General features: G+C 37.2%; 1 protein-coding gene across 6 annotated transcripts in view; it reads left to right on the top strand.

Annotated features, from left to right (window-relative positions):
* TULP3 (TUB like protein 3) overlaps positions 1-14,010 on the top strand; it is an 87,611-nt gene that overhangs the window by 57,119 nt on the left and 16,482 nt on the right. For all 6 annotated transcript variants that reach the window (XM_073222882.1, XM_073222881.1, XM_073222883.1 and 3 more), the window contains exon 2: positions 8,081-8,132. In XM_073222882.1, the coding sequence (XP_073078983.1) occupies positions 8,081-8,132 (52 nt within the window). The remainder of the gene's footprint in view (positions 1-8,080; positions 8,133-14,010) is intronic.

Here is a 14,010-nt window from a genome sequence, read left to right as displayed (position 1 = left end):
TTGATTTGCATTTCACTGATGATCAGAGATGTTGAGTATCATTTCATGTACTTGTTGGCCATCTGTATGTCTTCTTTGGAAAAATGTTTATTCACATTTTCTGCCCATTTTTTAATTGAATTGTTTACATTTTTTAAAAATACTGAATGGTTTGAGGTCTTTAAACATTTTATATATTAACTCCTGATCAGATATATGATTTTTGCATACTTTCTCCCATTCAGTAGGTTACCTTTTGATTTTATGAGAATTTGCTGTGCTGTGTAGAAGCTTTTTAGTTTGATGCAATCCACTAAAATTTTTTATTTTGATAGTTAATTTGTTGATTTTTATTGATTATCTTAGTATTTGAATTTAAGTAAAAGTCATAATCAAACCTATAATTTTTCTCCCAGAGGGTAGTAGTAAAGTCTTGAAGGCTTCATTTAAGTGTGAATAATTGACTAAATTTAAGAATAAAAAATTACTTTGTTTTGTGTAATTATTGTCTTTTGATAAACCTTTTTTCCTCTCTTTCCTGTAATATAATCTTTCCAATAACTTGTCACACATAGTACATTTATTTCTGATAGACTGAGTTGAGCCAGATTTTTATAAATTGTATTTACTATAACTTCATGCAGGCAGATAATTACTATAGATTTACAATTATGAATTCCTCTAACTAAAATGAAGAAATTGCCTTCTAAATTGTCCTCCTTATCAATCCGCACTGGCATTCATTGCTTTTATTTAATAAAGTAGGGTAGACCTTTCCTTCTCCTTTGTTTCTTAATAAGGAGTTTCTGCAACTGAAAAGTATCATTTGTGATGTGATGGAGCAATATTATAATCAGTAAAGGAAGTGTTCACTCAAGTTACTATTAGAAAAGCCCTGGACTGGCTGCTCACAGCCTTCCTTTTTGCAAGTCTGGTCCTGCTGTGTCTCTGGCAAGGATGTTGTTTACTCCCTCCAGTGCTGCAGAGGGAGCCTGCTTGGCCTCCTGCATCACTGGCCAGATTGCAGCTAAGTGCTGATTACAGCATCCTTATGGTCTGGGACAGGGAGCAGGAATACTCCGTGACTGTATAGCAGCAATGGCTTTTGTGTTGCTGACAACTAGAAAAAAATTTATTCTTTTTTTTGCAGACTTAAAGAACTTGACTGGAATGTTGGAAGTGTAGAATAATCATAGAATCCAGTAGGTCATTGGATTTAATTTAATACATATTAAATGTGCCAAACTATTTGGCAGCATGATCTGTTGGGAACAGCTCTAGACCAGCAATTCAGTGAGTCCTATTTTAAAGTAGGCTCTAAGTTTCTTAGATATTTGATCTTGGCAAATTTTTTTGTTTCATACTATCACCATTCCTTAGAAACATTGTTTATAATTCAGGTGGTAGATTAAAGGGCATGTAGGTTTTCAAGTCATTCCACAGTTGTGACGTATGCAGTAGCAAAATGTCTATTTTCATGTCTTTCTCTCTAATGTCTTACTCTGAAAAAAATGTAAATATGCTGAAAAGTTGCAAGAAAAGTAAATTGATAACCTGTGTTCTTCACCTAGAGTCACTGCTTAATGTTATTTTTTAGTCTTTCACTTGAAAAAATCTTTTTCATTAGATTTTACATAAAAGTTGTATAGATACGAGAATTTCCATATGCCCTTCAAGCTTTCCCTAATGTTAGTATCTTACATAACCATAGTACAGTTCTCAAAACCAGGAAATTTATGTTGATTCAGTACTACTCACTCACTTGCAGGTCTTGTTTGGTGTTCCTGTTTTTTCCACTTGTATCCCTTTTCTAGCCTGGTGCCAAGTCCGGGATCCTTTAGCGTACTTGTCACATCTGCTTAGTCTTTGCCAACCGATATTGTTTCTTAGTCTTCCTTTGCCTTTCTGGTCTTGACAACTTTAAAGAGTACTGACCAGATACTTTGTAGAAAGGACCTCACTTGAGCGTGTCTGGTGTTCCATTGTGATTAAATTAAATTGTGCATTTTTGACGAGAACACCACAAATGTTGTACAGCACCTTTCTCATAACTGAGGAACACAGTGGTTATTATCTGTGATGCATTATTAGATGGTTATTAGGCCATCTCCTGGTTTCTCTAACATTACTACTTTTCCCTTTGTATAGTTACCTTGTAGGCGATTCTTTGAGACTGTGTAATTATCCTGCTTCTCAACATACTCTCATCCACTAAGTTCAGTATTCAGTGATGTTCTTTCTGCAATGACTATTACTGTGGTGTTTGCCTGGCGGTGATTTTCTATTTCCATCATTCCTTTACCTTAGTTGGATTTTTTTTCTGTAGGGAAGAGCTGTTCCTTTTCCATTTATTTATTCATTTATTCATATCATCGTGGACTCATGAAAACTCAGAGAAGTTGGTGCCCCAATCCTTACTACCCATTCCCATCTCCTGATTATTTCTACTCAACTCCTACCCAGAAGGGCATTCCCCACACGACTACAATGCTGGCACCACACGTGGGACACTTCCCAGCAATCTGACACTCTTGTCTGATGTGCATTTCATAGATAGCCTAAGTGCATGCATAGTCTTTGCTGCATGTATGTTTTGAGGCAGAATTCAGTGTGTTATGTCTGGTTGCCAGAAATCTCTTAACTCCTCTACTTTAACTTAGAATCGTTCTCCCAGCTTTGCTTTTGGTCTCTCTTGATAATAATGTTTTTGGGGAGTCCTGACAGTTGTCTTGCAGAATTTTGCTCCATTTGGTTTGCTTCCTTCTGATAGATTTAGGATAAGCATTGTTGGTAGGAACACTGCACACACTATACTATATTCTTCTCAGTACACCACGTCAGCGGGTACCCATCAGACCCATCCATGTCTGCTGTGTCCCATCACTTGGTGAAGGTGATGTCTGCCAGATTGCTTCACTGTAAAGTTACCTTTCCTCTTTGTAGTTAATGTAATCTGTGGGGAGATACTTGAGATTATGTTGAATATCCTACTTCATTTAGTGGTTATAGGATCCATTGGTATTTCTTGCAAGAGTCAATGATTAATGTGGTTATAAAATGGTGATATTCTATTCTGTCGATCATTTTGTATTTATTAGTTGGCATTACTCTGTAAAGATCTTTGCTGTGCCCTTAATATATTTATTTAGAATCAGTAGAGATGCATGGATGTAAAAAAAAAAAAGCTTTATTGAGCTATAGGCATATCCCATATAATATACCCACTTAAAGTATACACATTTCACTGGTTATTAATATATTCACAGAGACATACAACCATTACCACAGTCAGCTTTAGGACATCTTCATCACTTCAAAAAGCTATCCTAAGCCCTTTTGCTATCATCTCCCAACTCTATCCTCCCCAGCCCTAAAAAATCACTAACCTACTTTCTGTCTCTATAACTTTGCCTATTCTGGACATTTCATAAAAATCCTACAATATGTGATTTTGGTGACTGGCTTCTTTCACTTAGCACAATGTTTTCAAGGTTCTCCCATATTTCAGTACTTATTCTTTTTTGTGGCTGAGTAATATTCTGTTATATAGTTACCAGATTTTGCTCATCCACTCATCAGTTGATGGACATTTGGGTTGTTTCTGCCTTTTGACTAGTATGAATAAGTCGCTATAAAAATTGGTATACAAAGAACAAGGTAAATATATTTAATGCTACAGAACTGTACATTTAAAAATGGTTAAGATGTTAAATTTCATGTTTTTTACCACAATAAAAAAAGACAAATATTTGTGGAATGTCTATGTTACAGAATATTATATAGTTACTTAATATTATATTTTAAAAACCTATATGATAAACATAAAAAGATGCTTATGGTATAATCTTAAGTTAAAGTGATGTAAAAATCTCAAGTATTTCAAATACATAAAAATTTATAAAATATTTGTAAAGATGTTTGCTTCAATGTTAGAAGTGATTCACCTCAAGATGGTAGGATTATGAAAAGACCATTTATTTTTCTTTATATGTTTTTACAAAATTTATGAAATGGATATGTATATTATTTTTATAATCAATGAAGAAAAACATTAAAAGAAAAAAATGACCTATATAAAAAGAGTTTGGCAATAGCAGTCTTCTTGTAACACATATATTATCTCAGAATCCTTTCCATTAAAGAAATAATATACTATAAAGAAAAAAAATGTACAGTGTTTTGCATAGGTATGTGTTTTCATGTCTTTTGGATATATACCTAGGAGTGGAATTTCTGGGTCAAATGGTAACTTTATGTTTAATCATTTGAAGAACTGCCAGGCTGTTTTCCAAAGTGTCTGTATCATTTTACATGCCCACTAACAGGTTATGAGGGTTCTGATTTCTCCATCTCCTCACCAATACTTCTTCTTATCCATCTTTTTTATTATAGCTATCCTAGTGGATATAAAGTGGTATCTTACAGTTTTGATCTACATTTCCCTGGTAACTAATGTTGTTGAGAATCTTTTCATGTGCTTATTGGTCATTTGTATATTTACTCTGGAGAACTGTCTACTCATATTCTTTGCTCATTTAAAAAAATGCATTGTTTGCCTTTTGGTTGTTGAGTTGTAAGAGTTCTCTATATAATCTGAATACTAGACCTTTATCAGATACATAATTTGCAAATATTTTCTGGCATTCTGTGAGTTGTCTTTTCACTTTCTAGATATAATGTCCTTTGATGACAAAAATTTTTAATTTTGATAAGGTCCAATTTATCTTTTTTGCTGGGCTTTTGATGTCATATCTAAGAACACAGTGTCATGAAAATTTACTCTTGTTTTCTTCTAAGAGTTTTATAGCGTTAGCTCTTATGTTTTGGTCTTTGATCCATTTTAAGTTAGTTTTTGTATATGGTATGAGATAGAGTTCCAGCTTCATTCTTTTGCACATGGATATCTAGTTGTCTAGCACCACTTGTTGAAGAGATTGTTCTTTCTTCACTGAATGGTCTTAGCACCCTTGTCAGAAATCAACTGGCTTGTAAATATATGGGTCTGCTCTAACTTTTGGGATAACCATTTTCTTTCTCTTTGTTATCATTTTGTCCTATATATGTATTCTGTAAGCAATCTAGTTTACTGTGTTTTTGAACTTTATCTAAAAGGAAGCTTAAGAAATGTATTATTTAGTATGTTGCCTGTTTTATTTAATGTTATGTTCAGTCAATTCAAGGATTTGTATTACAATGAAGTTCGTTCATTCTCATTAATGTGTAACATTTCATTGTATGACTATACCAAATATCCATTTTACTATTGATAGATACTTGTGATGTTTTCAGTGCATCTAGTGATTCTTAAAAGTGTAATTATAGGAGTGATGAGTGGGGACATCCTTTCAGCAGACATTTTTGTTAGGTGAATAAGTGCATGATGGTACAGGGTGATTAGGAAAATTTTTTGATGCCCATAAACAGAGATGGATAGATAGGTAAGGCACATTCCCAGAAAATTCTGTGTGTACTCTTGTGGTTAAGCCTTATAGATATTTTCAGTTTAGACTCTGGCTGATCAGTAAATGGTGTTCTGTGGGCCTGATCGTCTGCCACACAGCCACACAGCCACACATGAGTTATATGTCACGTGTTTTCCCTCTTTGTATCAAATAAACCAGAAATCTTCCATGAGAAAAATGAAAGGAAAAATAGTAATTCCAAGTCTTTTACTCTGTAGGATTTCTTTCTGTTTTGTGTTGATCTACTAACCAGGCTTGTTTAGGCTTATTATTCAATGACCTAGTTTGAAATGAAGGAAAGAGAATATTAAAGGAAAAATGCAAATTTAGTAAGATCATATCCCAGTATAGACTGGAAATTCAAGTTCATATTAATATAAGAATAGAAAAATATCTTTATTATTTCTGCTAAATTATAGTTTAAAACTAGAGCTTAGAGAAAGTGTAGCTAAGTGTTACAATTATAGGGCATCTTTTTAGTGTTTCTTCTGTTCAGGTCAAAACGCTTTGATTATACCCTGTTTATGTAGATTGTTTAGCTTGCCCAGGCTTGATGAAAGGAATTAGGTGGGATCAGGATAGGGAAGTGCAGATACACTTGGTTTTCTTCCCTATTAGAGGGCTTAAGAGAATTGTTGGAGGACTTTAGTTGTGTGTCAGCATTTAGCATGACTAAGGAGGTTTTAACATTTGGGCAGCAGGGGGAGGATAAGATGATTTTTTTCCCATGCTAGAGTTTTGGAGTTCTCATTTAGAGTTGAGAGCAGAGCAAGCTGGAGGAAAAGCAGATTCATAGCAGTAGCTGTTGAAAATACTAGGCCATTACAGTGAATCTTTTACTCAGTTACCCTTTCTTATTTAATGTTTGTAATTTTTTTTGTCTTAGTCATTTTATATAGCACTCTTTCAAATTTACATTCATCCCCTGAATACTTATAATATTCTAGCACTCTATTTGTACAGCTAAGATTTAAAAATATGTGATGAGGATTAAAGGCATTAAGGAAAACAAGAACATACCTAGGAGAAATGTAGGGGGCCCACAGCCTCAGGGTGTGAAGTATATCATATCTGACAGTTTTATTTGTTTGTCCCTCTTTTGAATTGGGAAAAGGGAGGTGATTTACTTTGAATACCCATTGTTTCGTTTTGTTTTTAACATAAAGGTCAAAAGGGAATTAATAGAGGGGAACTGTAGGAAAATCAGAATGCACTTCCATATCTTTATCTCAGGAGTTACTAAATCTTCTTACGGAATTGAAGGCAGGGAGAGTCTTAGAGATTGCATGCTTAGTATGCCCATTCCAAGTTTCTGTGCACATTAAAATACATAAAACCTTTGAAAATGTAGGAATGTAATGGTCAACTATTAAGCCACGGATAGACGCTTTAATGTATTTACCCCGAATGCAGGAAAAGCCATGCTTCCCTTGTAGCCATGAAATTTATCTTCTTAAATAGAACCTTGTATTTATAGTTTTTCTGACAGTAAGCTACTCGTAAACGTTCATAATACAAATAATTGAAAACCATTTCTGCCTTGTTTCATGCTTTACTCTTTCCAAAAATGCTGAGTTACAAAATAAAATCTTAAATTAGGAAATTGTCAAAAACAGAAAGGGCTTCGGAGAGAATTTTTTTAAGTTCAAAAGAGTTTGGTTTATCGACTGAAGACAGTAATTTGCTTCCATTTTTGTTGCTGTTTTCTTCCATCAAGCAAATCTGTTTCGTGGTATTAAATCTTGTCTTATTCATCCATACTTACAGTCTCTTCCCATGACCAGAATAATGTTTTTATTAATGGCAAACTTGAAAAATAAGTTAAATGATTTGCTTAGATGTTAAGGAAATCATTGGGCTGTAGTCCCATGCTGTACACAGTTGCCAGGGAGGGGAAAATGTCCCCCACCCGTCTTGGTTCTTTTGACTGATCTAATAATTAAATTGACACCAGACAGATGAACAGGAGACAAAAAAGAAAACAAATTGCATTTCATATGTACAGAGGTCTCATAGATATGGGACCTAAGAAGTGACCAGAGCAGGCTGTTTATATACCTTTTAAGACAAAGAAGCAATAAATTTGTGAAGAACTGACAAGTCAGATACCTAATCTCCCCTCTTAGAACTAGCTCCCAAGTAGAAGAAACAGACGTTTCACTTTTAGTTGGAATTTAGACTCTGGGAAGAGACCTGGATTAGGGTCTGGTTCTGCTGTTTAACCTTATGCACAGCTCTCAAGTCTGTTTTCTCATCTTCAAAGAATGAAATCTAATAGTGCCTAATTCATAGGGTTGTTTTGAGGAATAAGTAAAATAATGCATGTGAAATACTTAGCACTGTATCTGGAATATAATAAGTACTTAGCATGTTTTAAAAAAAAAAGAAATCCCTGCATGCCTCTTTGTCTTATCCTTTGGGTATTGTAGCTTCAGCATGTCCTCTGGTGTCTTAAGTGGCATTAAAGGATGGCAAGTCCTCCTGCAGTAAGTATGGGTAGCGTCTAGAAACTGACACTTTCCATAAGGCAGAGTTAATTGGCTCCAAATGACCCAAAGGAGTGGATACATGGAAAATATGAAATTGGATTTCCTCTTTATGTGTTTTCTTTTCTTTTCTTTTCTTTTTTTTTTTAATAGTGCCTTTGAAGATGAGACCTTGAAGCTTCGACAGCTGAAACTAAACAATCAGGTGAGTACAGTCTCCTGTTTTGAAATCAGTGGGCAGCCACACTGACCATGATGCCGATGGTCTTGATTCTGAAGTCTTGGCAGGGTTATGGGAAGAAAACTGGAAAGGAAGAGGCTCTGATGTTACTCACTGAGCAGTGTCTGGAATTACTATTTGCTGAACCAAGGCCCTGGGCTGTGCAGAGACCAAAGCTCTTTGAGGACACCAGCAGTGAAACTGACCTTGGGTTTACAGTCACTGAAAATTCCTTGGCACCTTTCATAAGAATTAAAACAATGTTACCATTGTATTTCTGTGTAGTAAGTTGGTCCTGCTGCCTTAAATACCTATCCACACTGCAATTTCATTTAACTACAAGATTTATTTCCTTATCCTAAAACGCAGGTCTGAACATGCTGCTTGGTGCATAGAAAACTTCCATTGCCTACAGAATCATTTTCCTCAAGTACTGGTCCCAGTTCTTCAGTTACAGGTTTTTGTTTGCAGTGATTTGATTTATGTGTATTTCCTCTACTAGATTAGGCACCATGAGAACAGAAACCAAGTAGGTTTATGATGACCATTATATCAAAAGTTCCTGGTGTAGGGCTGGGCACAGAAGAATCCTACATTAAATATTTTAATGAAGGAAGGAATTTATGTTGTTATTTGCTATGGCCGTCATGGTTAGTCAGGTTAGAACCTTACCCAACATGTGTGGCTTTCATATTTGCTTTTTCACATGAATGTTTTCTCATTCAGGAAATCCTGTAGCTCTAGCCTACCTGTGTGGGATCATTAACAACATGTCTAGTCTCCATAGGTGACTAAAAATACCTCTAAAGTTTTGTTTTCTTTATATTCCTGTTGGAATTAATATTGGGACTTAGAGCATAATAAATTGCTTTAAAGATGGAGTCTTTGAAGACTAGGAGAGAGGTCTCTATGGAGCATGGAGGGTGTGTAGGACAACCCTCTATGTGGGGCGGGCCGGTGCTGGGGGACAGCAGGGCTGTAGCCCTTCAGGGCACCTTCCAAGCCCTTCAGGGGATGGCACTTAGTGGGAACTGCCATCGCATCCACTGCCCATCAGTTCACCAGATGAAGGGGCCCAGCATCCCCAGCGCCTGGAGGGGAGTGTCGCCCTGTGGTTCTCAGGGATCCACTATGGGCAAGCCTGTGCCACGTATGCACCTTCGGGGACAAGGTGGCAGTGATTGCCTCCACGGTTAGCAGCGCCATCGCCCTGATGATGGCCATGCCCCCTGTTCCCACCTGCTACTTAGTGGAGAGGTGAAGAGGGAGGAGCAAGCCACCGTGCAGCAGGTCTGGAGCAGTGGGGTGGGAGGGCATGTGGCAGCCAAGCTTCCCCACCCCTCCGGAGGCCACCAGAGGGCCGCTTGGACAAGGACCATGGGCCCAGTACCCTGGGCCCCAGCAGCCCACAGGCTCTCCCTGTGCTCAGATGACAGCGCACGCTGACCTCACCTGCCTTCCCGCACGCGAGGACCTGGACTGCCTAACCCCCACACTGGGACGGCCAGGCCCACGCCACTGGCTGGTCACCTGCATCTCGACATGCATTCATATGGAGATTGGCCAGTGAAATCCACTTCTGGGCTTAGGGATCCCCAGGGCGTGCCATTGCTAAAGGCTGGGGACCCCAGCGTGGGTGACCTGCCTTGCAGGAGCCTGGCTGTAGCGGTTTACATAGTAGGCTTCTTTGAACCACTGTTGAGGTTAAAGTACTGCCTGCAGCCTCCCTGCAACCTGCTTCCTTTAAAGACGTGGGGGACATTGTAAGCAAATTTAGCTTTGCATAGAAGAGCACAAGGGCAGCAAACTCTGCAGTTACTAGAGGCTGCCAGCATCTCCCCCCGCAGGGCGTGCTGCCTCCGAGCAGAGACCCAGCTGGGGTTCTCCTCCTTCTATCTAGAAAGTTGTCTGGAAGGGGTTGAAATAAGCAATTCTTTCTAATGTTGAAAAAAAAAAACTAGGTCAGAAATTAATCTTCCTGGGGTCACGGGGAAAATTCTGATATATGTATTACCCTCCCTCTCTAAAGACTGGAATAATTGGGATGAGCCCTTTATTTTCTGCATTCTGTTGCATAACAAACTGTATTTAGGGGTAAAACTCACAAAATTTTAGGTCTTAGATTTATTTTTATAAGGCTAAGTGGTTCATCCCCTGCTAACATTCAAAATCTGAGGTCATTTACCAAGTAATAATGTAAGGCGTACGTTTTTGAATTTTGTATGTAAATATATTTTGTTTTTTTTAAAAGATGGCCTAAAATTTTTATAATTTTTATTATTTTTAGTGAAAATCCTACATGTGGTATGTATGTGGTATTCAGGATTTTGTAAGCCTTTTTATAGTACAATTGAAAAAAAATGTTTTTTTTTTAGGTAATAAAGCATATGGTAAGAATTCAAATAATACCAAAAAGGTGAAAAAAATGAAAAGTCTCTTCCCCTGTACTTGGCTTAGTTCCTTACCAGTGGCTGTCACTGACTTCTGATGTATCCTTCCAGAAATAGTCAATGAGTTTAAAGACATAAAATTTTATAGACTTTTTTTAAAATTCAAAGATCTCTTTGGACCTGATGTATAGCTGTTGGTGTTAAATAGCACATGAGAATAGTCTTAGAGCCTTGAAGTGCTGGGTGCACAGGAGGAGGCTACTCAGCAGGGTGGGAGGGAAGTTCTGTCATGCAAGCTGAGCATAACAAGCAGCACCACAGAATGAATTTAGACATGGGGCTGAGAATCAGAACACTGGTTCCTTTCTAGCCGCCATTAAATGTGATTTTTGGTAAGATCCATGGATGCTATTGGGCCCCAGTTATTTAATCTGTAAAATGAGGTCAGCCAGAGTAAAATAATAGAATGCTAGAAAGGATCTTGGCATTGCAAAGTGAGAGAGGGCTGAGGTGGAGGTATAGAGAGGACAGCAAGGTTACTGCTAGGTCTGGGCTCATAGGCTGGCAGTGCCTTGGTGGGAGGCTGACAGTCCAGGGCATGCCAGCCTGCCAGAGGGCTGCGGTGCACTCCCATCGGTGACAGTGGCCTACTGTGGCAGTGGTTGTCAATGGGGGTTGGAAAGGCTGGGGGACCTCACTCTCCCCACCCGCTCCTGAGACATGGAGTAGATTAACCTCTTAGGAATTCTGCTGTGGGAATGTCCTTAATGGTTGAGAGTCACTGGTCCTGAGTTTTGCTGGATATGAAACAATTTGCTAAGAGTAACCAAAACAAAGTTGATCGATCAGTCTCATGAGGATTGATTCATACTAACCAATGTAATAAGTGATTAATCTAAATCAGGGGATTAATTTATTAATTGGTAGTGAACTGTATACCACAATCAGCTGGGTATCACATTCCTATTAGAGAAGTCTGTGGGAAGTTGGCGATCAGAAAGCAGCCTGGTAATGTGAAATCAGAGCAAGCTGGATTTGTAAAATGATTTTATGATAAATATCATCGTATGATGGTATAATTAATTCACCTCTACAACGGATATACCTGCCAATGGAATGAGATACATGAGTATCTGACCAGGACAGTCCCTCCTTGAATAGTGCTAGAGACACAAGGTAAATCTTGTTCTTTATTTCTACCTTACTGTATTCCACACAGACCATTCCCTTCTCTTAACTCTTTCTTTATCATCCAGTTTTCAGTGTCATTGATTAGATGAGTTTCTTTCATAGCTGTCCTGTTTTCCTGATAGTATAATCTTAGAATTTAATGTTTAAAAATCCTAGCTTTTTAGATAACTTACACATGGCTATTTTTGTCCTATATAGATATTTGAGGAGTTTTATTGAGATATAATTCACATACTATAAATATACACCCAGTTAAAGTGTATAAATGATTTTTAGATCTAATATGATATATGGAATTATATGTAGTCTTTTGTGTCTGGCTTTTTTGACTTAGCAAAAGGTTCATCCAAATTATAACATATATCAGTTCTTCATTCTTTTTATTGTTGAATAGCCTCCCTATTTGTGGATATACCACATTTTGTTTATTCATTCATCAGTTGATGGACATTTGGGTTGTGCCACTTTTGGGCTATTACAAATAATGCTGCTCTGAACATTTGTGTACAAGTTTTTGTGCAGGCAGGTTTTCACGTCTCTGGGGCAGTATACCTAATATACCTTGGGTAATAGGAGTGGAATTGCTGGATCATGTGGTGACTCAATGTTTAACGTTTTAAGGAACTGCCAGTTTGCTTTCCTGAGTTACTGAACCATTTTACATTGCAGTAAATGAGGCTTCCAGTTTTTCCACATCCTTGCCAACACTTACTGTCTGTTTCATTGTAGCTGCTTTAGTGGGTATGAGGTGGTATCTCATTGTAGTTTTGATTTACATTTCCCTAATGACTAGGGATGTTGAGCATTTTTTTGTGTACTTAGTTGTTATTTGGATGTCACCTTTGGAGAAATGCCTTTTGTACATTTTTAAATGGGCTTATTGCCTTTTTGTTGTTGAGATGTAAGAGCCCTTTATAGAGTCTAGATCCAAGTTCCTTATCAGGAATATTATTTGTAAATATTTTCTCCCGTTTTGTGATTTGTCTTTTTACTTTCTTGATGGTATCATTTTCACCACAAAAGTTGTAATTTTTTTCTTTTGTCACTTATACTTTTGGTGTCACATCTAAGAAACCGTTGCCTACCCAAGGTTATGACGACTTACTCCTATGTTTTCTTCTAAGGGTTTTACACTTTCTATGATCTGTTTTGAGTTATTTTTATATATGGTATGAGATGGGGGTTCATCTTCATTCTTTTCCATGTGGATATCCAGTTGTTCTAGCACCATTTATTGAAAATTCTTCCCCATTGAGTATATATTGCTTTTATTTTTACAAGTTTCACTAGGGTACTCACATTTTCAGGGTATATGTAGATACCTCAGCCTGGCTACAGAATGTAAAGATTTTTAGATTCTGCCAGTGGTGTCACTCAGACTTGAGTGCCCGTTAGGTAGAGAACATTTATGCCATCTGGTGGACAATGGATTAAAATACAGCATGAGCCCTTTGGGTCAGGTTGCCTGTCCATTTGTACATACCCTTCGTCAGTGCATTGAATTGGTATTTTAAGAAGTCTCATTTAAAACTTTTATCTTCCTATGATCTTACTTTTTGTGCCAGGAAGGTTAGTTATTTTTAGTCAAACTGATAGACCTCAGGCAACCATATTCTGATCTTGCTGGTCATATCGTGTGGTCAACCAGTCTGTTCCAAGGTTGTCATGATGTATTGTAACCAGCCCGTGATCTCTAAAGAGTCCTTGGAAAATTGAGAATCACTGAAGCCAAGCTGTCATTAACTTGAGGCTTGCCTGAACTTTATTATTTTACTGGATAAAGCCCTTTGATGGAAATTTTCCCCCATCTAATTTCCTTTATTTTCTTACTTATTTTGACTCCACCATTAGATATTTTGCCCCCAAGTAATGATAGTAGGACATACCACCAGATTCTGGAGAAGATGGATTCTTTGAGTTATTGTTCAGTTTCCAAGGGAATTTGGAAAATGAAAGATTTGGTTTATGTGACAATAGTCCTGAAGGCAATAAGTTTTAATTTTTGTTTAGGTCATCAAAACAGTCACCTCTGGCTCTCTTCCTGACTCTTCCTGTTTATTCAGCCTCATTTCAAGCATTCTTAGCTTTTCATAGAGGATAAAATATAAATGAAATATGAATTGATTTTGTTACATTGAAATTTAATTATTGCTTCTCTTCTTCCCCATCCAAACAATGATTAGAATGTTTTCACCAAGAAGTCAATTTGTCCACATGTAGGTATTTTATGATTTTTTTCTTAACTATAGGATTGGACAGTAGTAGGTATTCGATGCTATGAA

Source organism: Manis javanica, chromosome 15 (genome assembly GCF_040802235.1).
Source record: "Manis javanica isolate MJ-LG chromosome 15, MJ_LKY, whole genome shotgun sequence".
NCBI classification, from domain to species: domain Eukaryota; kingdom Metazoa; phylum Chordata; class Mammalia; order Pholidota; family Manidae; genus Manis; species Manis javanica.
This window is presented reverse-complemented; position numbering and strand designations above follow the sequence as displayed.